Source organism: Podarcis raffonei, chromosome 1 (genome assembly GCF_027172205.1).
Source record: "Podarcis raffonei isolate rPodRaf1 chromosome 1, rPodRaf1.pri, whole genome shotgun sequence".
Taxonomy (NCBI): Eukaryota; Metazoa; Chordata; class Lepidosauria; order Squamata; family Lacertidae; genus Podarcis; species Podarcis raffonei.
In genome coordinates, this window is record NC_070602.1 from 134,565,887 (window position 1) to 134,593,558 (window position 27,672).

General features: G+C 44.4%; 2 protein-coding genes across 12 annotated transcripts in view; both read left to right on the forward strand.

Annotated features, from left to right (window-relative positions):
- The first annotated feature begins 202 nt into the window (after nt 1-202).
- Nucleotides 203-8,076, forward strand: LOC128400945 (insulin-like growth factor-binding protein complex acid labile subunit). The gene is made up of 2 exons (XM_053363688.1): nt 203-562; nt 4,950-8,076. Exon 2 carries the CDS (start codon nt 4,981-4,983, stop codon nt 6,043-6,045), a length of 1,065 nt encoding a protein of 354 aa, XP_053219663.1. The 5' UTR covers nt 203-562; nt 4,950-4,980; the 3' UTR covers nt 6,046-8,076.
- A 1,379-nt stretch (nt 8,077-9,455) lies between these two features.
- Nucleotides 9,456-27,672, forward strand: part of RCBTB2 (RCC1 and BTB domain containing protein 2) — a 29,028-nt gene continuing 10,811 nt past the window's right edge. For 2 of the 11 annotated variants that reach the window (XM_053363644.1, XM_053363664.1), the window contains exons 1-8: nt 9,955-10,774; nt 13,713-13,838; nt 14,152-14,302; nt 15,708-15,874; nt 17,241-17,399; nt 20,144-20,251; nt 22,230-22,372; nt 26,196-26,386. In XM_053363644.1, the coding sequence (XP_053219619.1) occupies nt 13,713-13,838; nt 14,152-14,302; nt 15,708-15,874; nt 17,241-17,399; nt 20,144-20,251; nt 22,230-22,372; nt 26,196-26,386 (1,045 nt within the window). In that variant the 5' untranslated portion in view covers nt 9,955-10,774. Of the gene's footprint in view, nt 9,474-9,763; nt 9,911-9,951; nt 10,775-13,712; nt 13,839-14,151; nt 14,303-15,274; nt 15,375-15,707; nt 15,875-17,240; nt 17,400-20,143; nt 20,252-22,229; nt 22,373-26,195; nt 26,387-27,672 lie in introns of those variants that run through there. The other 9 variants (XM_053363609.1, XM_053363618.1, XM_053363591.1 and 6 more) reach the window with 9 other exon arrangements.

The window sequence follows — 27,672 nt, forward strand, 5'->3', positions numbered from 1 at the left end:
ATCCCCAGTACAGTGGTACCTCGGGTTAAGTACTTAATTAGTTTAGCTAATGGGGCCTCCTCCTGCTGCCGCACCGGCGGGGCACGATTTCTGTTCTCATCCTGAAGCAAAGTTCTTAACCTGAAGCACTATTTCTGGCTTAGTGGAGTGTGTAACCTGAAGCATATGTCACCTGAAGCATATGTAACCCGAGGTACCACTGTACGTATGCCAATATATGTATGCAGGTTCACCTCTGATTTTTCTGTACTCCAGTTCCTTAAGAGTTAGATGTCACACTATGGTTTGACCCAAATGTGCCTCTTTATACACATTTCAGATCTCAACACTCTTCCAAAGTGACTGCAGCTATAAGCAGGTGGCCAGCATAATTTTGCAACTGCTTCCATTATTAATGCTTTCTCGCTCCCTATCCTTCTGCCTTGCATGAAGCTTTCAACCTGTCTTTCTCAGCACATTGACAGCCAACCCTTTCATCTCTGTACTTTTCCATCTGCCACTATCCATGTCCAAAGGACATTTGAAGGAGGAACCCTGGCAAGAGCATTGGGCTGCAGCAAAGGTAAGGATGATCTGAGTGAATGTTGCCGAAAGGCACATACAGGCAATTAGATAAAAACACACACCTGATTGTTCCTTCAGATAACAGATCTTTTCACCTGTGCTGGAGCAGTTAGTAGTTACTAAAACATTTTAAAGAATCAACATACATATTTGTTTCTGCTTTGTGAAGCGTTTCTTGTGTTCAACATGGATATTATGGTTTTGGCCAAGTGGGAAATATTTCGACTTTTAAGGACACTTGCAGACATTATTGCAACTACTGTCTACTCTCACTGAGTTTTATATAGTAAGAAACACATGCCTAAAGAACTTGCAGTTTTATTACATTCCTTCCCCTCCTGCCACTCTCAGGTGGGCTCTGTGGTCTTGGCAGTGACAGCGCTCATTTTCTAAAGTTGACCGCAGATATATAAAATTTTTTTTGAAGCAGCTGTCAGTACCAAAGTATCATGTCTAGCCATGTAAAAGGGTGGCATTACAATCTGCAGTAGCATGGTTGTTGCTTTTATTGTTGTTGTAAATAAGAGAGTGCCCCAAAAGGGTATTCTACAGTTGAAAGGGTATATGGAGCTATTGCTTTCACAGAATGTATAAAACAAACATATATCTCACTTTTTCTAAAGAACTGGAGCAATGAGAGTTTGGGAAATCAGATTAATAGCCATGCAGCTCAGACTTTTTACTCAGAAGTAAATCCCACTAGGGTCAATGGGAGCTCCAGATACATGTGCGTGGAATTGCAGCCTTGATCTTTATGGTGTGAGGCAGCAGAAATAAGAGTGAGAAGCATTTGTAAATTTCTTTACAATCAGAAAAGTTTGAAATGTGCTCTGCAGTTTGCTTTCAAGTATTCCAGAATCCACTTACATTTAACCAGTACATTTCTAACCAAATAAGTTTCACAGTAACATAACAATAATCTTTCCAGAAAGTCTGGAAAATGCCCACCATGGCTGTCAATAGCAAGAAACATAATTGCATTGAATAGCAAGAATTAAACAACTTGTCGTTTTAGAAATAAGACCCCATCCACTTCAGTGGGATTGTAAATATGTTTAAACAATGGTATTAAACTCCATTTATGCTGCAACTTGGTTTAATTTTCAGTGATCTTTTATGGGGCTTGAAGAAGATGGTGTTAGCTGGCAGTGAGCTCCATACATGAGGCAGGGATTTTAACCCTGATCTCACTCTTCAAAATCCAAAACTCTACACATTATCCCACACTGGCTTTCTCTCTTAAGGTGGATCATTCATCCTTTTAAGCTACATCCTCATCATCACTGTTTATTACAACAGTTTAATTCCAAAATAAGCTTCTAAGCCGTATAAAAACCAATTACACAAACCTTAAAATATAAACGTCTACAATAAAAAATATGCAATAAAACAATCCCATTAGAACAACATAGCAATTGAAACAGAAGACAGGTCACGAAATCAAGGAAATGCTTGCGTAAACAAGTGTGCCTTCAAAAGTTGGCAAAATGCAGGAACAGGTGAGGCCACGTGAATTTCCACAGGGGTACACCGCACAACCGTGGTGCCAGCAGGGAAAAGGATGCCTCTGTGTCGCCACAAGTGAATAATCACACAAGCAGGCTGCTCTCAGATACGTATCTGCTTTATATAAGACCCATTGTCTTGGGATAAAGCACATTTTCTCTTATATTGTTTTAAATGCTTTGGGGAGTGCTAGGATGTCTGCTTATGCAAGAGAACGTGAGTTCTCCCTCCCCTTCCTTTGTGCTGTACACCCTCCCCAAATCTACTCTAGAGCAGGGACTCCATGTAGGGGAAGCCGGGGGAGGGGCTGTCAAAATTCTGTGGCAACCATGTGCACCTTGTGCATGCACACCACATGGTGTCCTTGCGTGACTCTTGCACCCCACATGGTGTGTGCACGTCTCGTGTGCAAGCATGAGTGATGTCAGTATGTTGCAAGGCCTCAGCCCCCTCAATTGTGGGGGGAAGTCAGTGCTCTTGCTCCAAGGGCTGGGGAAACACCCAGAACAGGTTTAGGGAATATGTGGGGGAAGGGAGGGAGAATGTTTCACGGAGCAAGCAAAAATCCTTGCATTGGCAGAATGATCATTGGATCCCACTCTTTACAGACCCTCCAAGTGTCCCTATTTCCCAGGGACATCCTTTATTTAGAGAAGCTGCCCCATTTTATTTGATTCCAAAATGTCCCACTTTCCTTTAGGATGTCCCTGTTTTCATTGGAGTAATTTTGGAGGGTATGGAATTATCCATCCCCCAAGCCATCTGAAGGCAGTGTTGTATAGTGAAGGTTTTTTAAACGTTTAATGTTTTATTATGCTTTTATATTTGTTGGAAGCCACCCACAGTGGCTGGGGCAACCCAGTAAGATGTGTGGGGTATAAATAGTAAAATTATTATTATGGAATATAACTTCCCTGTTAAGTTGCGGGCGAACACATCAGACGACACACCGATTCTTCCAAAGCAGCTCTTTATTTGTAGCTGGAACAGAACTGAACTGAGGAGCTCAGTCAGCCTGCTTATATAGAGCTCCACTAGAATGCAACAGTAACCATTTTCTGTAACTAGCCAATCACTGAACGTCACTTTCAATCCTTCATTTGCATAACTATCTACAGTATCCCCCTGAAATAGTAAAATTATTATTATGGAATATAACTTCCCTATTTCCCTATCAGAAAAATGTTGGAGGGTATGCCTTAATCTTTTTTTATTTGAAAATTTGTTGAACAAATATGTACTCATTCAGTAAAATGTGAGGGTTCATAAATTTCTGTGAATATAAGTGTGCTATTGATTAGGAAGGCCATTATTATTATTATTATCTAAAAGGCCAGAACAGGATATGCAAATCACTCTGAATGTTCATAGAAAATGTTGAGCTGAGTTAGGACATCACACTAAACTGTTATTTGCTGTTACATGCGTGGACACAGGTGACACTGTGGTCTAAACCACTGAGCCTCTTGGGCTTAGAATCATAGAATCTTAGAGCTGGAAGGGACCCTGGGGTCATCTAGTCCAGCCCCCTGCAATGCAGGAATCTCAGCTAAAGCACCCATGACAGATGGCCATCCAACCTCTGCTTAAAAACCTCCAAGGAAGGCTTCCTGATTGTAAGGTCAGCAGTTCAAGTCTGCGTGATGGGGTGAGCTCTCACTGCTCTGTCCCAGCTTCTGCCACAACCTAGCCGTTCAAAAGCATACCAGTGCATGTAGATAAATAGGTATCGCTGTAGCGGGAAGGTAAACAGTGTTTCTGTCACAGTGTTCTGTTGCACCAGAAGTGGTTTAGACCTGCTGGCCACATGACCCAGAAAGCTGCCTGTGGACAAACGCTGGCTTCTTTGGCCTGAGAGCGAGATGAGCGCTGCAACCCCATAGTCCCCTTTGACTGGGCTTAACCATCCAGGGGTCCTTTACCTTTACCTGCGTGAGCATCAGTTTCACACACTCCAGCACTTCCTCTTTTGCCTAAATCATCATTTGCCATTACTTCCAAACCAGACGTTATTTGAAACAGAGATACCTGAGCCTTGGCCCCTTCAGATGTTGATGAGTTGTCCTCTGCCCCACGCAGCCTGGTCAGGGATGATAGGAGTTGTACTTCAACAATATTTGAAGGGCTACAGGTTAGCCACCTCCAGTTTCAAATTTAGTCAAATGTTTTTACTTTCTTTTTATCCTAGCATGGAAATTATGCATGGAATGAAGTGGCTTTATATCTTCCAATAGGTACACAGTCAGAAAGTTCTGTGTTAGACTCAATGATTTCATCACATGAGAATCCGAGAAGAGAGCTGGTAACTGGACTTAAAGAGTCAGGCAGGGTCATGGCTGAAGCCCTAGTGTGTGTACAAACTAGAAAGCCAACCTTTTCTCACTTGTGTCATTCCTAAACAAAGTTTTCAAGGTTAATCATTCATTTGTGTTTCTATCATATCTCCACCCCCATCGTTCTACCTGGACACTGAGGTCCAGCTCCGAGGGCCTTCTGGCGGTTCCCTCACTGCGAGAAGCCAAGTTACAGGGAACCAGGCAGAGGGCCTTCTCAGAAGTGGCACCCTCCTTGTGGAACGCCCTCCCACCAGATGTCAAAGAGAACAACAACTACCAGACTTTTAGAAGACATCTGAAGGCAGCCCTGTTTAGGGAAGCTTTTAATGTTTGATGTATTACAGTATTTTAATATTTTTTTTGGAAGCCGCCCAGAGTGGCTGGGGAAGCCCAGCCAGATGGGCAGGGTATTAATAATAATAATAATAATAATAATAATAATAATAATAATAATAATTATCATCATCATCATCATCATATACCAAAAATTCTAGGTATTTTTCTAAAATGTTCTTTAAAAAAAAAATTTCTCTTGTACAACAGGAACTAAAGAACATACAGAACAAGACTGAAGATGTATTTTCACTACTTAATCTGCCTCTGGATTCCCCTGTCCTTTAGTGACTCTGAAACCCATAACCCATGCCATAAAATCTGCTTCTGCACAGAAGGGGCAATGTTTGTGAACTGTTCAGGAGTCACTGTCAGCTCCGATCTCATTTTCCCTCCAGAGACAGAGCACTTGGATCTGTCAAACAGTCAGCTGCATTCTGTTCCAAGCAAAGGTCTCAGATCCCTGTGGAAGTTACGGGTTCTCCTTCTGAGTGACAACTACATCAGGAGAGTTGAAGAGAGAGCATTCATCTCCCTGGAGAGACTCCATAAGCTTGATATTGGTAGAAATGAGATCTCCTTTCTTGGAAACAGTTTTTCATTGGGTCTCGTTACTCTCTACGAACTCACTTTGGCCTACAATAGGCTGCAGGAGCTACAGTACAAGAACTTCAAGCACTTTGAAAATCTTCAGAAGCTCAATTTGCAAAATAATAATATATCATTGATAGAAACGGGTGCGTTTCGCAGTCTCACCTGCTTGAGGCAACTTTGTCTTCAGAATAATCACCTTCATAACCTCAACAATGGAGATTTTTCTATGCTGCAACACTTAGAAGTTTTGAACTTGGAGGGCAACAGAATCAAAACCATTGGCCCTGGAGTCTTTACTTCTTTAAGCAGCCTCACAATACTTAACCTGGTGCACAACCAAATTGAACATATTCGATTCAAGACATTATTATCTCTCCAGACCTCTGGAACTCACATCTTTCTCTCGGACAATCCATGGTTTTGTGACTGTGACCTTCAGAGGGTTTTTGCTAAACTGCACAGTGTCAGAAGGCTGATCCTAGATGACTATCACAACGTGACATGCATGGAGCCCCATATCCTGAGAAACCGCCCTCTGTCATCTGTGGACACCCAGCTGTGCATTGCAGAGACGGTGACGGTTCTTGTCATAACTTTCACAGTCTTTGTTACTGTGGTAGCTGCCATTGTCATGGCTGAAAGGAACAGAAAGAAGAGGACAGGCAAGCACTGGAGTGAGGACAGCAAAGTCTCCTATGATGCTCATAACTGAAGCAGCACATCTTGAGAGAACCTTTTCATCTACTTTGAGTTATGAGATTTAGTAAATCCCTTCAGATTTTGCATTCTCTCTTTCCTTGCAAGAAGTTTTTAATTATTATTTCCAAGCATAGTTCACCATTACAAGAAGGAGCAGAAAATGTAGGTATGTAGCTATGAATGTCTACTATAACAGAGAAAACTGCTGTAGCAATTCCAGGTTACTATATAAAAATGAAAGCGTGCTAATTATATTGGGTCCCGTCCTGCTTCCTCCATTGGAAGAATGACCCTCGGGGTCCCTTCCATCTCTACAATGCTATGATTCTGGACTACTTTCCGTAACAGAAGGTGGGCCTAAAGAAACCAGGCGTGTTTAACTAGATGTGTGAAATCTCTTCCCTTAAAGAGACTTTTCCAGTGCCTGGCGTATGTTATTCTCATGGATGCTAGCATATTTTACATTACCTCTTGGTTACAGATGGAGGAGAATTCTGCTTGATTTGCATTTTTAAGCAAAGGAACCCAATTCAAATGTCCTGATTGCAATACAGTCCAGATTCAGATTTCACACCTCCTTGAATTTTTCTTGGCATTAAAAATTACCCAAATGCATTAACATGTGTATTTTAAGATAAATACAGGTACATTCTTTTTAAAAATATATTTTATATGTATTTTTCCACAATACAGTAACAACACAATATAACATCATATGATGACTAAGTTGCCTCCAGAGCCATCAATTATTAATGTCCTAGATTTATTTAGGACGTGTAATTTAGCTATATTTTATCCCACAAATATCTGGCAGAGTTAAACTGGAGTCTTGATTATCTGCATAGACGATAAAGCAGAACCATTGTTTGTGAAACTTATCTTTTTTTGTCCTCTTTGTGCTTTCAGTTGAGCAGTCATCTTTTCCATGAGGGAAATTCGTCATGTTGAGGAACAGATCAGTAGAACCATTTGTGTGCTGAGGCTCTTCCAGTAGAAATTATATGAACACGCAGATTAAATACTTACTTAAAAGTTGTGCGGTTCTGATTTATATATATTTGAATAGTAATTTTCATACAGTTTAAAATGAAACACTGTAGCTTAAAGTGGAAATGAGATGGGATTGTGAGATGAACAAGCACGAGGGATTCGTGAGCACATTAGTATTTAATGCCGTTAATAACTTAGGCCCCAAATATCTGAAAAACAGCCTCCTTCCCTACTGACCTTCTTGCATGCTAAAGATCAGCAGATCAACCATCTCTTTGTAGTTCTGCCACCCTTGGAAGTGCAGAGAATGGGGGTCCTTTCTTTGTGGCAGCCCCTAAATTATGGGACTCTATCCCCCCAGAAATGCGCCTAGCACCTGAGTTTTTGCCACATGCTGAAGACAGACCTCTTCATCTTAGCCTTTGACAGCTAAGGCATTTTGTTTGGTGGGACCCCGTGTGACGTAATGGTCATTAGGTGTTGGACTAGGACCTGGGAGCGCAAGGTTCGAATCCCCACTCAGCGGTGAAGCTCACTGGGGGGCCTTGGACCACTCAGTCCTCATCTCTTAGCCTAACCTACTTCACAGGGTGGTTGTAAGGGTAAAATGGAGAGGAGCCGAGGAGGAGAACCATGTGCAACACCTTGAGATCCTTAGAAGATGAAGGTGGTATATAAATGTAATAAATAATAATAAAATCTCTTTGGCTGAATTTTTACTGCTCTCGTACATTTGGAATAGTTTCACTTGTTTTTTAATCGCAATAGGCTTTTCTGTTTTTATCACTGGATGCTGAACTTCTGTAGCCTGCTTTGGGACCTGATGGTGATGGGTGGGTGAGGAACATTACAAATAAATAACAATCATATAGGAAGCTAGTTCTGTACTTTTTTGGTTTAACAACAACCTGAATCAAAATGCCACTAATTAACCAGTTTCAGGGCACAATTCAAAAGAATCTCATCTCAATGTCCATACAGGGAATCATTAAGACAGTTGAGATGCAGGTGCAAGAACCGTTTTATCCCTTCAATAAATTGGTATCAAATTTCAGAGACTCTGTTTGTATTTCTACCCTTGAGCTTTTACTTTCCTTATCTAAATCCAACTACCCAACCCTGTTGCACCAACTTCAGATAGAGAGAATTTGTAAGATCTTTCCAGCGGCAGCAGATGCAAGTACAGTAATTTATGTAACAGTGTTTACTGTGCCAAGAAGGAGGACAATAAAGTGGCTTTACCAGGTCTTGATTGCTTTCTTTTCCTTACAACCTTCATCTAATGGGAGTTGCCATTTATTCAAAAACAGGTCAGGGGTATGGAAAATTCCAGACCTTTTGTCCTTTTCTTCCTCCTACACATGTATAGAAATGAGTTTCACCTATTCTCTACCTTCCATTGAAGCTGAACTTTCCTGCCAATAACATCCGAGTCACTATCCAGTGACATTGATTTGCGAAAATTACTTAGAAAATGAACCAAAGAGGACTGCCAAACCACCCATAACTTAAGTCATCAATTCACTTTTTGATGGAAATCGGTATGAGGATATACTAATTATGTTTAATCCTCTAGAGACCCGTGTGTGGTTAACAAAGTGGGGGGGGGCAGCTGGTGTCTGTTTTTAAAACGTGGGACTAACACACCGAGAGCCCCAATAGCAGGGTACGAAGTCCCATCATTAGGCTGATTAAGGAAGCCTAGGAATATGCTATTAAGTCTTATTTATTTTGTTCAGCTGCATGAAGCAGCTGAACCCCATTTACCACTTTTTCAAAAAATAAAGAAGACCACACAGTGCAAAGTAAGTTTAACATTCTTTACTTACAGTTTCCTAGGTCTCAAAAATACATTTTCCTTTAAGCAACAGCAATAAATTAATGGAGGCAAAATATTCTTAGTAATACAGCAAAGCAGCCTCAGACATGTGCTGAATTAAAATATCTAAGTTGCCAATTGTTTTGCTTAGTTCTTGGCCTCTATCCTAGAAGATGGCCACCACTTTTCCCATTTTTGGTTACTGTGCATTTTGGAATGTTTCGTGGCTGCCTTTACAAGGATTACTGTGAAATTGTTTTATAATTGGCTCATAAAAAGTTAGGTTTTGTTTTATAAATTTATGAGCTTCAATGTCCTGAGGTTGAAAATCCTCTAGACATTTATTTCTCCCCTGAATTTCCACAGTGTGGCCATTTCTTTGTCGAGGAAGGAGAATTGCAAGCACGATCGAAGAATCTCTGGCTCCCCGACTTCTCTTCCTCTTCCTCCTCCTCCTCCCCGGCAGGACCCTGGGCTCCGGGGCCGCCGGACGGAGCCGCCAGAGAGGAGCCCGGCTCCAGCGGACGCGGAGGCCCAGAGCCCGGCGCGGGGAAGAGCTGCGCTGCCGCGGAAGAGCCCGGCGCCCGGCTTGGGGGCCCAGGCGGAGCGGAGGGAGCAGCGGCGGGAGGACGGTGAGGCGGCGGCGCCCCTCGGGTGAGGCGGGCGGGCGAGCGGCGCCCTCAGGTGCGGGTGGTCCCTCTGCGGGGCGGGGCTGCGCGCAAACTGCGCCCGGGACGAGGGAGGCGCGCAGGTGGCGGTGCCCGCCCAGCCGGCCGGCCGGCGGCGAGGCCTCCCTTGTCAGCGGCGCCTTCCTTCCGGCGCCCCGAAAGCGGCCCGTCCCCCAACCCCGGGCGCGGGAGCAGGCCGAGAAGAGTCCCACCCGCAGAAAGCCCTTGATGGATGCCGCTCTTGGAAGCTCCGCGGGGAAAGGCGGCCTGAGGCGCCGCGCCAGACCGGCCTGCTCCCCCGGCTCTGGGCTCGGCGTGCGGCCGCGATTCAGGCTGGGGAGAAGGAGGCACCAACCCCGCTGCCTTCACAGGGAGCCCCGCCGGCAACAAGCTCTCCAGAGGTTATGGGGGGGGGGAGGTAAAGGCCCCCTGGACGCTTAAGCCCAGGCCGAGGCGACTCTGGCTTCCAGGCCGAGGGAGCCGGCCTTGCTCCACAGACAGCTTCTCCATGTGGCCAGCAGGAACTCTGGCCTGGATCAGATACAAAATAAAAGAACAGAATTTCAGCAGCTGCCTTGGCTACCCGTCGGGTCCATAAGGCGCAGAGTCAAAGCATAACTGTAGATTTCTGCAAGATTGTTTTGTCTGTGCGCAGCAGTCAGGACAAAGAAGCTGTATCAAAAATTTTATTTGTACTATTTTATTCTTATGCAATGTTGGCATTGGTGTGTTTCATATGTGCATAAGTTTTATAAGTTGGTTTTGTAGATGAATATATTTTAGCTTTTGTTTGTTCTTAGAATTGCTGGTTTGTGTCAACTGTAAGCCAGCCTGAGCTCTTGGAGATGGGCAGGATAGAGAGGAATTTTGATGGGTTAGCTCATTATGTCTATGAACATCAGAACTGTTTAAGATGTTCGTGCATCTGCTGAGAGGCACTGGTTGTGCACTAAAGAACTACAGCCAATTAGTTATCTGATGGTGCACAGAGCATTCATTGAGAGAACACTGGAACACTGGAAATATGTTTGCTGCATAAAGCCACAGTCCTGTATGGACTTTAAAAACAGCATTTCAAAAACTACATGCACAGGGGATTGCTCACAGTATAATGGGGAAAATGTCCCAGATGGTGGCTTTAATTTTGAGATGTTGTCAGACAGAGCTTCAGAGATTGCCCTAATCACCTCTTCCTCTTATTTTTCTAGGCTACAGAAATGGCATAGACTTTCATCTCTAAACTAAGACTTGTTGATGTTGAAAAGGTAAGATTGGTTCTTCACAGTAAAGCAGGTTGGTCCAACCCCAGACCAAGTGGGCCGCAAGAGTTCTGTGACACAGAACCTGTGAGCCACAAACTGAACTTAATTTCCATATCGTAAATTAAAGTGTTTGCAATAAATAGTATTGAATATACATTATTAATATATTTAATTGAAAATATATCATTAAAACACATTTATTATATTCATTTATTACACAAAATATTATGCAAAAATTATTGTAGAGGACTATGAGCCACCTCCCTGTCCTCCCCTCCTCATAGTACCACCGGTGCCACCACAGTACATGTGGCCATTACGGAAAGGCTAAAAGGGGAACCACATGCCCCCCAGCAAGGGCGCTGTGGACAGTGTGGCCTGCAGCCCACCCCTTCCCTCATCTGACCTCAACCCCCCAACTTCCACAACAAGCACAGACCTTAGGTAGGGGTGACAGACCATCAACATTTGGAAGTCCACAGATTCCCCATCCTTGTTGTAAAGGTTACCTATTGAACTTGTGCACATTTCCTCGGGAGTAAGTCCCATTTATTCCAGTGGTTCTTACTCCAGAGTAATGGTGCCTTGGATTGCAGCCTGTGTGCCTGTAACATACATGGTACACTATGGTACATGGCGTTCGAGAAGCAGTCTGTGTGAGCCCAAACAGCCAACTTGCCTGCCTGCCTTATTTTTTAAGCTGCACTGTCAGCTGCCCCTTGTGGCTGTGAAGGACATGCGACAGCTATACTTAGCTGTGTGCAGTGCAACTAGGACCCTTGGAATGAGAAGGAGCCAGAGGATGGAGCCTGAGCAGCAGAAGCGTGAAGAGAACAGGCAGCTTGGGACATCCATTCCCCCTTCCCCCTCCCAAAGGCTGCCTCAGTGAAGGATGGATGCCATGCCGCGAACCTCAAGCCAAGGCTCACCAGCAACGCTCTCTGCACTTAGCTGAGCCGCCCTGGATTCAAAGATGAAAAGAAAGAAACCAAGAAACCACCCGTCACAAAGCTATGAGTGAAGTCTACTGTGGTGTGAGTCATATACAAGGAACCGTGGTTGTTGTACAGCACTGTGCTAGAAAGGGGAAGAGGGGAATGCCATCCTTCACAGGCCATAGCAATTCGGTCTCTAGTATGCCTGCTATAATGGTTATGGGGTTGCTCGTGCGTAAGTTGCCGCCACTCCTGGCTAGGTGGCCTGGTTAAACCTTTCCTGACTGGACAGCCCCTCACTTCGTGGCTGTTCAGTCGCTTGCAGAATCCGACAGTGGGCGTTTCTTCAACCTTTTCCAACATAAAAGTTCTTTGACGCCCAGTCTCCTCCTAGCCTCCCTGCGCGGAAGCCTTCTGCGCAGGGTGGGCGTGGGTAGCGGAGGACCTGTGCTCTCCCCGCTGGTGTCCAGTGAAGAGTCTCTGAGCCTGCTCTCTGCTTCCCCCGTTGGCCTCCCTCCATCCCTGGTGTCGCGCTGATTTTCTTCCCCAACAGGAGACCTGCCTCTCTCCCTACTTGGCCCCTCTCCAGCATCGTCGTGGAGCCCCTCCTCCTCCTCCTCCTCTCGTTCCGATGGCAGTTCCCTGACACCTACATAACAGGGAGTCCATGAGAGAAACGCTCTCTGAGTATACTTGTGCTGCTGCAGTCCCAACAGAACTACAGCAACAAAAACCCCAGACTTCAGTCTCTGTTTTGTGAATCTTCTTCTCAGCCCAAAAAGGAACTCTAAATTATATGTAATGTGCTTATAAGAACCTCATTCAATGGGCTGTGGGTTGCACTACCCTGGCAATAAAGTGCCGTGAGGTTTTGTAGGGTTGAAAATGAATGCTTTTCTCTCTGTGTGTTGACTGACATGCAATAAACAGGAGCTGGCTCCCAAGGAGTCGATTTTATGGACAAAGCATGTACCATGATACCTTGGGTTACAAACACTTCAGGTTACAAACTCCGCTAACCGGAAGTAGTACCTCAAGTTGAGAACTTTGCCCCAGGATGAGAATGGAAATCGCGCAGCAGTGGCGCAGCGGCAACAGGAGGCCCCATTAGCGAAAGCTAATTAGCGAAATTAATTAATTAGCTCTAGTTACAGATAGGTAGCCGTGTTGGTCTGCCATAGTCAAAACAAAAAAAATTTTTTCCCTTCCAGTAGCACCTTAAAGACCAACTAAGTTAGTTCTTGGTATGAGCTTTCGTGTGCATGCACATGTATCTGAAGAAGTGTGCATGCACACGAAAGCTCATACCAAGAACTAACTTAGTTGGTCTTTAAGGTGCTACTGGAAGGAAAAAAAATTTTTTGTTTTAATTAATTAGCGAAAGTTAAGAATGGTTTCGGGTTAAGAACAGACCTCCCGGAACGAATTAAGTTCGTAACCCAAGGTACCACTGTGTTGCTAAAGGAGAACCTACAAATCATAGTACAGTGGTACCCCGGTTGTTGAACGTAATCTGTTCCGGAAGACCGTTCAACTTCCAAATGTTCGGCAACCGAGGCGCAATGGGCGGTTGGCAAATTCCATTGAGAAAATGGAGACATGCACCTCGGAAGCCATTCGACTTCTGAGGCGTGTTCAAGAACAGAAGGATTCACTTCCGGGTTTTTGGTGTTCGAAAACCGAAACGTTCGGCTTCTGAAGCGTTCAACAACCGAGGTAACACTGTAGCAGATACATGTATTTAAAAATATATAAAGTGGGACGAAGTAGTTTTAAAGTGATATGTGTAGTTGGGATTAGGTTCATAATTTGCTGTCCTATTTGTTTTTCATTTGTCATTTGGTTGCCTTTTCTTAATTTATATTCACATTTATCTTTAGTGAAATGGACAGGACAGCTGTTTCAAAACAATGTAATACTTGTGGTGATTTTTTAAAAAAACAATATGAAAAGAAGCATTTAACCAATTTGGACTGATCTACAATATATTGTTTTTATTGGAACAGATGTTGGATGTTGGGAAATGGCCAATATTTGCTCTCCGCTCTCAAGAGGAGTTGAAGTTAATTCGCCAGGCCTGTGTATTCGGCAGTGCAGGCAATGAAGTACTTTATGCAACTGAAAATGATGAGGTAACTTTTGCAGATATAACAATTAATAACTGTTTGCCTCTACATCATGTTTGTCTTAGCACGCATTGGATTAAGATTTCCAGGGCACAGTAAATGTTACACTAGGAGTGGATGTCAACTTGCCTTGCACAATTTTTTACTGTGCCAAAACAGTTATCCTTGCTGCAGAATTCTGATTTTCTTTAACAAAGATACAGTTCTGATTAAAATATCTGACAAAATCTTAAAAAACTGTAACTATTTTATTAAACTTTCAGTCTGAAATACTATGATAGTAAATATTTTCTGTACTAACAGTATCACTGTGTGACAGGTTTTTGCGCTTGGCACTAACTGCAGTGGTTGTTTGGGAATCGGTGACACACAGAGCAGCATTGAACCCCGAAGGTTAGATACTTTATGTGGCAAAAAACTAGCCTGCCTCAGCTATGGAAGTGGCCCCCATGTTGTCGCTGCTACCACTGGTATGTTGTGTGCTTTTCAATGTGGTCAGTCTACTCTGTTAGTCTACTTTGACAGGGATATTTAATTTTTAACTGTAAGAGAAAAGCAGTATCTACTCTTTACACTGATAAGGAAGAACATATTAAGTTTTCGATTGTGGGGTGATTATTGAGTCTAGTCCCTTATTTTTTCATGGGCATACTTGTGTTACCACCTGGATGGTCCAGATCTTGGGACTCTTATGATAATAAATGAAAATGGTCTGTGTTAATGATGTTTGCACTATTAGTGATTCAAAAGCAGATAACGAAGGAACAGTCATATTTTGCTGGTGAAGCCAAGCTCAGATTCAGAAACACCAAGGGACAACATGTAGAAACACTAAGGAAAGAGCAAGGCTTTCCTAACTCTTAGAATATATCCATGTTACACTTTCTGTGCTCTTGATTCAGTGCTCTCAAGCCTGTAAAGGCTACGGGGCCCGTTCCTCATGAACTGCAAGAAGATCAAACCTATCCATTCTGAAGGAAATCAGCCCTGAGTGCTCACTGGAAGGACAGATCGTGAAGCTGAGGCTCCAAGACTTTGGCCACCTCATGAGAAAAGAAGACTCCCTGGAAAACACCTTGATGTTGGGAAAGATGGAGGGCACAAGGAGAAGGGGACGACAGAGGACAAGATGGTTGGACAGTGTTCTTGAAGCTACGAACATGAGTTTGACCAAACTGCGGGAGGCAGTGGAGGACAGGAGTGCCTGGCATGCTCTGGTCCATGGGGTCATGAAGAGTCGGACACAACTAAACAACTAAAGCAAAGTTGAAAAGCTTTTTGTGGTTACTGCCTCCAGTCCCAGACCGAACTTGTTTCAGCAGGCCTTTCCCTGTTGATTCAGTTCTACAAGGTTGGGTCGTAGAGAGGATGTGAATCTGGATCAATGCACTGTAGGGATAAATGGGATAGCTGATTGGGGTCTTCCCCCCCCTTTTTTTTAGCAATGAGAGATTGCAACACTAAACCTAAAAGATCTGCCTCAGGTGTCCAATTGCAGGATAAAGTTTCAGTAGGAGAGAATATTATACTTTGAGATGCATAGTAAGCATGGAGATTATACTTTACCAAAAAGAGGAGGGGGTTATATAACTTCGCACATTCTCCTCGAGATTTAAATTGTTTCATTTGAAGGCTTGACAATATATGGAGCACAACCCATCCCTTTAACTTGTTTGAACCATTATTGTCTCCATTAATGCTTGCTAATGCTTGAATTGACATTTGCCCTTAATCGTGTTCTATGTACATAGTGGTTAAATCACAGCAGAGGACAATATATGGAACAAAAAGCTTCAGCCATTGTTTATTTTTTCTCTTAGTTGGGAAAAAGATAGCTTGTAATGTTTTCAAAGTTATTTTCTTTTTATATTGTAGAAGGAGAAGTATATACGTGGGGACATAATGCTTATAGTCAACTGGGAAATGGAACAACCAACCATGGTTTAGTTCCTTGCCAAATCTCCACCAACTTGTTAAACAAAAAAGTGATTGAAGTTGCCTGTGGCTCACATCATTCAATGGTTTTAACATCTGATGGAGAGGTAAGAAAATCTATCAGAATCTTGTTCAAGCAACTTTGGAATTTTATATCTGAAACAAAAAGGGGCAAGCACTCTGGACTGGATAAAACTGGGGTGTAAATTGTATGCTGATAGCCATCTGAAAGTTCACTGGACTACATTGGTAGCCCTTTTGGGCTACATAATCACTGCAAAAATAATGTCTCTTTCCTTAGTTTCTGAGGTTAGACAAGGGGATGTGTGTTGTTTTAAAATGTACTATATTACATTATTGTTAATATCTGCTCTGGGAATCCCAGATATAGTGGGATACTAGCTCAGATACGTGAATACTCACATTGTTGTCCTAGTAATTGCTTCCACAAACGAGAGCCAATCTTATCTAGTATCAAGAAACCAAAAATGAAAGAACTCTTTTTGAGATGTAACTTCCAAATAATATTTGCTTCTATTTGTTTGCTTTTGGGATGATTTTTTCACAGACCTATCAGTGACATTAATTTTCCAGAAAATTTTGTGTCACAAAAATTTCTATCGGCCTAAATCAACTGAGATTTAATTTAGCATTTGTATTTGACATTAGTGTAATCTTAAATGTGTTTATTGGAAGTGAGTACCATTGAATTAAGGGACACAAGTGGCACTGTGGGTTAAACCACAGAGCCTAAGGTAAAGGTAAAGGTACCCCTGCCCGTACTGGCCAGTCTTGACAGACTCTGGGGTTGTGCGCCCATCTCACTCTATAGGCCGGGGGCCAGCGCTGTCTGGAGACACTTCCGGGTCACGTGGCCAGTGTGACAAAGCTGCATCTGGCGAGCCAGCGCAGCACACGGAACGCCGTTTACCTTCCCGCTGGTAAGCAGTCCCTATTTATCTACTTGCACCCGGGGGTGCTTTCGAACTGCTAGGTTGGCAGGTGCTGGGACCAAACAGCGGGAGCGCACCCCGCCGCAGGGATTCGAACTGCCGACCTTTCGATCGGCAAGTCCTAGGCACTGAGGCTTTAACCCACAGTGCCACCAATCAGAAGGTCGGCGGTTCCAATCCCTTCGACGGGATGAGCTCCCGTTGCTCAATCCCTGCTCATGCCAGCCCAGCAACGAAGTGCAAGTAGATAAATAGGTACTGCTCCGACGGGAAGGTAAACGGTGTTTCCGTGCGCTGCTCTGGTTTGCCAGAAGTGGCTTAGTCATGCTGGCCACATGACCCGGAAGCTGTATGCCGGCTCCCTTGGCCAGTAAAGTGAGATGAGCACCTCAACCCCAGAGTCGTCCATGACTGGACCTAACGGTCAGGGTTCCCTTTCCCTTTCCCATTCAATTAAATGGACCTGGCATTTCTCTCAATATGGGATTATAACCGTATAATATAGTTTGTTTCTTTACAGGTTTATACATGGGGCTACAACAATTCAGGGCAAGTTGGATCTGGCTCAACAGCCAACCAGCCAATTCCACGGAGAGTCACTAGCTGCTTACAAAGCAAGATTGCAATTAACATTGCTTGTGGCCAGATGTGCTCAATGGCAGTGGTAGAAAATGGGGAGGTAAGAGAATTCATCAGAATTAAAAGGGCTGTTTTTCTTTATGGTGTGTAATCTTGTGGTTAAATTGTTGACTGTGTCTCCCTACAGTAGACAATGCTGCTAATTAAGGCAGATCTTTAAGTATAATAAGTCTGGTTAGATAGATTCTGACAGAATATTCTCTCCTGGTGTCTGGAGAACAACTGTCTCTTAACATTCAGAATAGTGCTTCCTCCTGCCATAAAGGCTCAATTTCTGATTTCACCAGGGTAAACTCCTCCCTCCAAGCTGGGCACAGTTTTGAGCATAGAAGCTTGTGAGTCCTTCTTGTCCTCTGTGCCTCCTTTTACAGAGCATTTGAATGAAAGTCTATTGGACTGCAAGGAAGAGTGTTTCAGAAGGGCTGAGGAGAGGCCCCTGGTGAAGATAATTGGGTATCCATTCTCCTTCCCCCATTCTAGGTAGTGCAGGCATGTTGCAGTACGGTTGTGCGGCAGAGCTGTCGGAAAGCTCTGCCCCCATCTTCACAAGGGAGCACCAATCTCAGTTACTAGAGACTCTGCATTGGAGGTGCCCCAGAGGCAGTGCAGATGGCAGGCCAGTCTGCTCATGAGGCGAACTGAAGCAGCCATCTCAGGTAGCAGAATCCTGCCCCCGGGGTCACACAATGACAGCTTCTGGTGAGATCTCACCGGAAGCTGCTTCTGTCACCTTTACCATTTCACCTTAGGTGACAAAATGGAGCAAAGAAGGAATTCGGTATTGGAAGTTTGGAGTGTTAGGTCTGTGTGTGGACAGAGTGCAGCTCTATTTTTTATGCTCCTCGTGAAGTCTGTTAACAGCTGTCTAGAGACTGTCAACAGGCTGAAAGTTGAATCCAGAAAACAGATTTTGATGGTTAAACTGGGGGATTGGATGTTTGTACCAGATTGGTAGGTACATAGATTTGGGCTATCTTCTGTCACAACTTTGAAATGTTCTTCCAAGGGAACCTCTCTGACTGGGTCCTTTCTGAGGTGTCCAAATTAGTGAAGACTTTTTTGTTCCCTCGAGCTTTTAATAACTGCAAATCCACCTCCCCGTGTCTTCATTTACTCTGTGGGCCAGATCCAACAAAATAGTTGCAGCAGCTGGAAGCAGCACAAGGACTCCCACTAAAAGGGTGAGGCTTTCCCACCTCTTAGCACCACACATTCCCTCCTCCAAATCAGCTCTGGGGTGCATGTGTCACGTCAACATGTGGAGGGAGGGAGTGGAGATTGTTCTGTCTGGCAAGAAATGCTTGCGCTGATGGAACAATTGTAATAGCGCAGGGTTGAGTGCCACCCCTCCACTGCTGCTTGCATGGTAAAGTAGAGGAAATGCCACCCCTGGCCATCATCCTCTTTGCCCTAAAAATCAGATTTGTGGGTGAAAGGGAGTAGTAAAACTGCAGATTTTGGTTAGGTCTAATTTAGGGGCAATTCCTCAGGTAATTTCCCATCCACAACACATAAGCATTAAAGGACATGATAAGTTGAAAGCTGCTGAAGGGGAAGTGGGCAGAGTCTGGAGAAAGAACTGTGAGCGGAGCAGCGTCCTTTTTCTTTCCTTGAGACCCCCTGGGAGACCCACCAAACGTTCTGAACCAGGAACTAGGTGTGGACAAAGGGACTGGTTACTTTTATAAGCTACGTGACTTTGTTGCTTAGTTTGATCTTTTTACGTGGTCATTTATGTATTGTAGTATTCTAAGTTTTCTGACTTCGCTTTTATTTTTATTGATTGTACAGTGGTGCCCCGCAAGACGAATGCCTCGCAAGACGAAAAACTCGCTAGACGAAAGGGTTTTCCGTTTATTGAGTCGTTCCGCAAGACGAATTTCCCTATGGGCTTGCTTCGCAAGACGAAACGTCTTGCGAGTTCTTGCGAGTTTGTTTCCTTTTTCTTAAAGCCGCTAAGCCGTTAATAGCCGCTAAGCCGCTAATAGCCGTGCTTCGCAAGATGAAAAAACCGCAAGACGAGACTCGCGGAACGGATTAATTTCGTCTTGCGAGGCACCACTGTAGTCTAGTAATTATTTATTGTTATTGTTTGAGAGTGCATTTCTGTTTAATTATTATTTGCTGATATGTAGGGAGTAAATTTAATAGTGTAATATACCCTAAATGGATCATTGCATATTGCTTTATTTTACATAAGTTGTTTATTTTAAGGTCATATTCTTTATCATGGCTCATTTGCATTGGATTGGATTGTTATACGATGTGTGATCTTCGATGTATATTTTGTTGTTGTCTCTACATACAAATACATACAAAGGCGGCGTACAAATGTGAGATGAAAAGAAAAGCCAGGTGCTTTAGCTGCTCATGGGATCAGTTTAGGGGCAAATGCAGGAAACCATTGAACAGCGCTGCCTCTGCAACCTGAGAAGTCTAGCTAGTGTGTGCTCCAACCTAATGCTAAGGTTAGAAGGCAGCAGCTACCCAAGCAAACTGGGGCATTCAGATACTTCCCTGATCAAGCGGGTCATTTCATCACCCCTGTACACATAGATATATTGGACTGGGCAGGATCTTTTCTTGTTAGATGCTTCTCAGGTGAATGCTAAGGTCCCATGGAGTACAGAACTGGTTCTAACATGTAAGGAAACGAAAGGGGTTTTTTATCTCAAAAAAGTGTCATAGTGAATTACACAAAGATTATAGGGGATTCTGTACTCCTGTTTCCCTCTTCTTTACTCTTATTCCTGCAAACTAACTGGAATTATCTTCCTTTCTAAGGTTTATGTCTGGGGATACAATGGCAATGGTCAGCTTGGATTGGGCAATAGCGGCAATCAACCAACACCTTGCAGAATAGCAGCTCTGCAAGGCATCCGTGTGCAGCGGGTAGGTTTTCTTTGTTGCCAGGCCTTCGTTAAAAGATTACCCTACTGGGCTATGTATTTCATCTTATACACTGATAGCAAGCCTGTCCTCCCAAGTGTGGCTACTGATGCAGCCAAAACAGTGCTATCTCCATACAGGAGGGAAGGTGGCAACATGCCTGGGGGAAGCTGCAGGTTTACAGAAGCCCAAAATATATTTAGGAAAAACATTCCAAGGGGAAGGACCCCAAAAACAGCTCTGTGCTCAGTTGGCATTTAGTGTTGATTGGCTTTTGTTGGGCTGAACTGGTGTGTGGGAGACAGAGAACGAGCAAAGTATTTGGGAGAGGGTCTGCTTAACTGGAGTTTCGAAAAGGAGCACTCTGCACTATCTTATATCGTCAAAGAAATTAATGTTTTATCAAAGATACTGTCGAAAGTGACTTGAGTTATCAGTACAGTGCCATTATCCTGAAATGGATTTTCTAGATGGGTAAATATTAGGGACTGGGCAAGTATTCAACATGAGACAGCTGAAAATGGGAGCACCCCCAGAATCAACAGTAAAGCTCAAAACAGATTAAAACACAAGTTAACACGTCTACATGTCTGGGTAGAGTACAATGCAGATACCTGACGGATGTCAATAGACAGAGAGTTCCAAAGGGTGGGTGCTGCCATGCTAAAAGACCCATTTCTTATAAGTGCTGAATGAATAGTGTGTGGCACCTGTTACAGGGTCCGTTCTGCAGGCAGAAGTTGTCAAGTGGGCATGTATGGGGAAGTGGCTATGTGGAGGAACAAGGTTCAGTTAGGTAGTATAGAAAGAAGGCAGAACGTAGGGCGTTCTCTCTCTCAGACAGGGTAGTTAAATGCTGAATGCTTCAGAATGCTTGGCATATTCTGAAAAGATGATTTGCAGTTGCACAGGTAGGATATAGGAAGGAAAACCAGCTGCCGTGAAAGAATCAGAATTGCAGAGTTGGAAGGGAACCTGAGGGTCATCCGGTCCACTCCCTGCAATGCAGGAGTCTCAGCTAAAGCATGATCCATGACAGATGGCCATCCAACATGTGCTTCAAAACCTCCAAAGGAGAGTCCGCCACCTCCAGATGGAGATCGTTCCACAGCCAAACTGCTCTTAGAGTCAGAAAATTCTTCCTGCTCTTTAGTCAGAATCTCCTTTCTTGTAACTTGAAGCCATTGGTTTAGGTCCTGCTCTCCAGAGCAGCTGAGAACAAGCTTGTTCCATCTTCCTTGTGACAGCCCTTCAAATATTGGAAGGTGGCTAGCATATCTCCTCTCAGCCTTCCCTGCTCTCCTGCAGAAATAAAAAGACTCAAAAGAAAGGGGAGGTGCAGACCCTTCACTTCCTTGAGCGAAGGGGTTTTTTTGGGGGGGAGCTGGGGAGACTGTTGCAAGCTGCAAATATCCCATTCATTAGTCTAATAAAAAAGAAACCAAAATTTCAATGAGAAAAGACTTGTTTCCCAATAACTTGGGATGAATTAGCCTTATTTCAGTTTTGTTTTTTTGCCTGTTCCATAAAGTAAGTTAATCTGAGCAATGCTGGCCCAAGACACTTAACTATTTGTAGATGTGTTGTGATTGCACGGACAACAGGTTTGAGATAGCCCACCTTCTGCCTTTTCTTGTTTCCTTGGCTGTTCCTAATCCTGCATAAGGTCATCTTCTGTCAGTTCTGAATTTACACATTGCCTAAGTGTCAATCTGTATTCACTCTATGTCCTGCCACATGCAGACAGAAGAGACTATGATATGTTGGAAGCTGGTATTTCTAACAAACTCCGAGAGAGATCAGCTTCTCGAATTCTGTTTGTGAATCTTGAATGGTGATAAATGATTCAACTGTCTTTTGCATTTGGTTTTTTAAATAAATGCTTCTTCAGAAATGTTTTTAAAAGCTTTAATAAATCTTCTTGGATATAAAATGCAAAAATGTAAGAATACAAATTATTTTATGTGCTTTTCTTTTCTAGGTTGCCTGTGGCTATGCACATACCTTAGTGCTAACGGACGAAGGTCAGCTGTATGCCTGGGGAGCAAATTCCTATGGCCAGTTAGGCACTGGGAATAGAGGGAACCAATCCTACCCTGCGCCTGTTCCTGTGGATAAAGACAGGTAGGATCCTGCTAATAATCACGCAATAAGCAGAATTTGTAGCATGTACTGCAGTAACTGTGGGATTTTTTCCCTTAGACATTATCCATAAGTAAGGAAGATAGTAAAATTATTAGACTGTTCACATTTCTGAATATAAAGCCTATAGATCTATACAAAGGTGCTTTGGCAATAAAAGAATAATTGGGAAAGAGCAACTTGGTAGCTGGAAATGGCAGTATCTTTTCTTCAGTCTTTCTTGGAAACAGTAGCTTATTTTTGTGTGTGCTTTTAAGCTGTTGTTTCCCAGTATGAGAAGTGCAAGGCTTTAAGAGTGTGGATAATAGAGCTGCACTTACAGCTTATCAAGCTAGGACTAGGCAATACTAGTCCACTTCCCATTTCCAAACACTGGCTGCTCCTTCTCTGCTTGCCTGCCAGAATGAGGAGGAGACATCTGCAGAAGAGAAGTAGTGGGCAGAGGAATACCCAGCAGTTCCCTTGTCTGCCAGGATATCCTTCCCGGTTGCCTGCCAGTCCCCTTCCCAATGCTGTGCTGCAGTAGAGAAGAAGCAGTTTGCCTATTGGAAATGTGAGGTGCTTGGTAAACCCAGACAAGAGGTGTTGGCTGGAGACTTTCCTTTTTCCATAATTTGCTTCTAATACCGTATTTAACAAATGAGATCTTAATTTGTACTTGGATAAGGATCACAGTTATCAGATGCCTTTGGGCACTTCCTGTATGCTTTTATAATCACATCCAGGAGAGAGATGTTCTGCTTTCAGGCAGGTGTGCTGTGGTTTGTGTAGACAAATATAATATAAGCCACACCTGCAAATAAGCCGCACCTTTAAAGTTCAGACACTCACATAGGACCTTCACCGCCTTCATTGGTTCTGATTTGAAAGAGAGATAGAGCTGGGTATCACCTGCATATTGATGGACAATTGGAAAGAAAAAGAAACAGCAGCGGGGGCCGGCTGGACAAGGAGAGACATTCTGCTGGGGGCGCTCAGCTCACCTCAAACCACGCCAGGTGGGGTGGGACAGCGGGGGCTGCTGCGCCGCCACCATGCAATCCCCCTTTGCCTGCCCCGCTGCTGATAATCCCACCGCTCCTGGCACCAAGCAGGCACCCCCCTGCTCCATTAACAGTGGCGGGGCAGGCACAGGGGAACTGCATGGTGGCACTTGCCATCCCACCGCCTGCCACTCCTGGGCACCCCCCCCCCCCAAGGCAGCGGAGGCGGGAAACGGCAGGAGTTTGCCAGGGCTCCAGCAGGAGCTAGAGTTAGGGGGGGTGTTGACGGCATATCTTGTTTCAGCCAATTTTTGTAAGGTCGCGAATATGTCGCACTTTTAACTTTTCATGGTTGGAATTTGAAAAAATAAATACCAATACAGTATTTATTTCATAAAATTTATACAATGCTTGATTGTAAAAAAATCTCCAAGTGGTTTATGGTATTGAAATAAGCTCTCTTACAGTCTCAGATGGCATCACTGGGTGGGTTGCATCACTCGCCTGACCTCCTTGGGGCTAAGACACTGCTGCATCTTGGGATGGAGGAGGCCCATGGGGGGGTGAGGTCAGTGTGGTACAAGCACAGTGTCAGTATCAGTCCAGCACTCCTTGCCGCTGCTTCACCTGTCCCTGTCCTGGTATGCAGCAGCATCTCAGCCAGAGTGAGGTCAGGTGAGCACCACAGCTCCTCCAGGCTGTCTACTTCTGCTGTCTTCATAACCCATGATTTAAAGTTGGCTTCTTTAAAACAAAGCATGATTTGGTAGAAAGACTGTGTGTGTGTGTGTGTGTGTGTGTGAGTGATATGTCAGGTTTAGAGAAAACAACAACCTGCAATTCATTAAAACAGAAGGGAAATTTTCCAAATTTGCTGCTGTGTCCTAACTGTAGTTGGCAGTGCCTGGACTTGTTGCCATCAGGATAGACCATGGTTTCTCATTGCCTGAATTCATGTTTGCCCACAAACTGTGGTTTGTACAAAGCCGATGTAATGGGAATTGGGGGTTGCTCGTGCGTAAGTTGCCGCCACTCTTGGCGAGGTTGCCTGGATAAACCTTCCCCTGGCTGGACAGTCCTGATTCCGCGTCTGTCTCAGTCACTGGCAGAATCCGTCAGTGGGCATTTCCTGAACTTCTTCCAACATAAAAGTTCCTTGACGGATAGTCTCCGCCTAGCCTCCCTGCGCGGAAGTCTTCTGCGCAGGGTGGGTGTGGGCAGTGGAGCACCCGTGTTCTCCCCGCTGGTCTCTGGCGAAGAGTCCTGGAGCCATCTCTCCGAAGCCCGCCTCTGCCCGCCTTTCTCCCTGGTGTAACGCTGATTTCCTTCCCCGGTCGCTGAGTCCCCTCTTTTCCTGCTGGGACCTTCTCCGTCATCGCTTGGGAGCCCTTCCTCCACTCCTGGCTGCGATGGCAGTTCCCTGACAGCCGACAAACTAGAATCTGAAATCACAGCTTGAAGTTGTAGTACTGGCTGGTTTGCTGTGTCTGAGTTCAAAGTCCATTAAAAAAACAGGGCCATTGTTTTGCCTAAAGAGGTTACTGCACCATGGAGACGAATGACTTAATGAAATTATGAAGTACAGTCCTCAGTTGTGAAATAAAAGCATATAAAAATATTGAAAACATGGTTTGAGTATTGTATATTTGGAAGCTCAAACAACTAAAGTGTTAATTTGGCCCAACACAACCTGGTGTCATGTTATGTTTTAATGGAGACTAGACCTTTTTATTTGAGAGGCAGAGGTGTGTCGTGCTTTCTTCAGAATGGCAGATTACAGAGTACCTGGTCCTTAAGGCAATTCCTGCAAGCAACAGGGTGTGGCATCCCACTGCCAGGGAGAGGGAGGAGCAAGCACCATAATAGCTGTGGACTTTGAGGACCCAGGAACAGTGGAAGCCAGGACTACTGAAGTGCTTTATAGGTCCTAGAAAACATACGAGTTGGGCATAGAAGAACACATCATAAATTTATAGCACATGATTCCCCCCCTCCCCGCAAAAAAAAGATTCTGGGAACTGTAGTTTACCCCTCACAAAGCAAAACGGCCTCAGTCCTGTATACCTGAAGGAGCATCTCCACCCCCATCATTCAGCCTGGACACTGAGGTCCAACTCCGAGGGCCTTCTGGTGGTTCCCTCACTGTGAGGTTACAGGTAACCAGGCAGAGAGCCTTCTTGGTAGTGGTGCCCGCCCTGTGGAACGCCCTCCCATCAAATGTCAAGAGAATAGACAACTATCCCGACTTCTAGAAGACACCTGAAGGCAGCCCTGTTTAGGGAAGTTTTTAGTGTTTAATGCTGTATCATTTTTTTAATATTTGGTTGGGAGCCACCCAGAGTGGCTGGGGTAGAAATAAATTATTATTATTATTATTATTATTATTATTATTATTATTATTATTATTAAACTCCCCAGCACCCTTAACAAACTACTGTTTCCGGGATTCTTACTATTCTTACTATATATTTATTTATACCCCACCTTTTCCCCTGACAGGGCTAAAGGTTGCTTAGAGATAAAAACAAGAATTGCTAAAAACAATGTGCAGTGTTTATGCAGCCTGACCAAAGATTTTGAGGACAAGGGGGCAGAGTCTAAAGAGAGTTTGTTTATAACTGATACATGTGCCTAGAAATGCAAGTCTGGCCATCAGAATTACAGCCGAGGCAAGGGATAGGAAAGGCCGTTAGGTTACAAATATGCATTTTATCCACCAAAGTGGTCCTGGAACAATGGCCACCTGCAGCTAGGACTTCTGAGCTTTGTCACTGCGTGTTGTCCTTATGCCACTGTTTTTTTATGTTTGCTTTTAAATCTAGAGTCGTAGAGATTGCTGCCTGTCACTCTGCTCACACTTCTGCTGCTAAAACCCAGGGTGGCCAAGTGTACATGTGGGGTCAGTGCCGGGGACAGTCTCTCACTCTGCCGCATCCCACCCACTTTGTCTGCACGGATGATGTCTTTGCTTGTTTTGCTACTCCTGCAGTGACTTGGCGTCTCCTCTCAGTGGGTGAGCTTCAGACAATTTTTTTTCTGTTTGCATTGCTGTATCTTACCTAGTTCTTGAAGATATGTAAATAGCATTCTTTTCAGTGGTATAGTTTGGATCACAGCTTGGTGGAAGAAATGAGTTGGCTCTATCTCCTCTGACATGGCTTCTCTTTAGGTGAAAGGCAGGCCTTCTGTCATATTGGTCCTAAGGGGCACCTGCCCCCTTAACTTGGACTGCTGAAGGCTCCTTTCCGTCTGGTGTTCTGCTGAACGTGCTCTTAAATCTTCCCAGGAGGAGAGGAAAGCTCCAAACACCACTGCTGTGATAGCGGTTGGAAAGCAACTGAATGGCACAGGCCTGACCATTCTGAGAGCTGTGGAAAGCCCTTCCCTATCTGTGTTGCAGGTCTGAGCAACTGCAGAACCACAAAGGAGAATTTGCAAGAAGCTCAGCCGTAGGCCAGGAGGAGGGAGCCTGGGGCCAAAATGCACCATCCCAGACTCCACCCCGCTCTCTGCCCATCGTCCTAGAGCAGCCTTTCTCAACCCTGGGCCCCTGTGTGTTGTTGGACTACAACCCCCATCATTCCTAGCAGCATGGCCAGTCAGGGATTATGCCATTCAATAACATCATGGGGTCCGAGGTGAGAAAGGCTGTCCTGGAGTTTTCCTGCCTGGCTGGAATATGTCCCTGCACTCTAGTGTGCCTGGCTGGAGGACAGAGATGGGGTGTCAGTGTGTGTAGAAATTAGCCTCCTGTACATCAGTAAAATTTACATTAGTTGGCCTGCCCCCTTTTGCTGGTAGACCTGCCCACCCCCAGTGTGTCAGCTCTGGCCGGTTGCCTCTTCCGTCAGATCTGCTGCTCCGTTCATATGGCACCATATGTCTGCAGTGACATCATCATTCAGAGTGAGAAACAGAAGATCCTGGGATATGGTTAGCTTCCTGCTACAGTGGTGCCCCGCAAGACGAATGCCTCGCAAGACGAAAAACTCGCTAGACGAAAGGGTTTTCCGTTTTTTGAGTCGTTCCGCAAGACAAATTTCCCTATGGGCTTGCTTCGCAAGACGAAACGTCTTGCGAGTTCTTGTGAGTTTGTTTCCTTTTTCTTAAAGCCACTAAGCCGCTAATAGCCGCTAAGCTGTTAATAGCCGCTAAGCCGCTAATAGCCGTGCTTCGCAAGACGAAAAAACCGCAAGACGAAGAGACTCGCGGAACGGATTAATTTCATCTTGCGAGGCACCACTGTACGTTCTAACCAAACTTCCAACCGGAAGTAGAAAAGAAAGAGAAGCAGCCTTG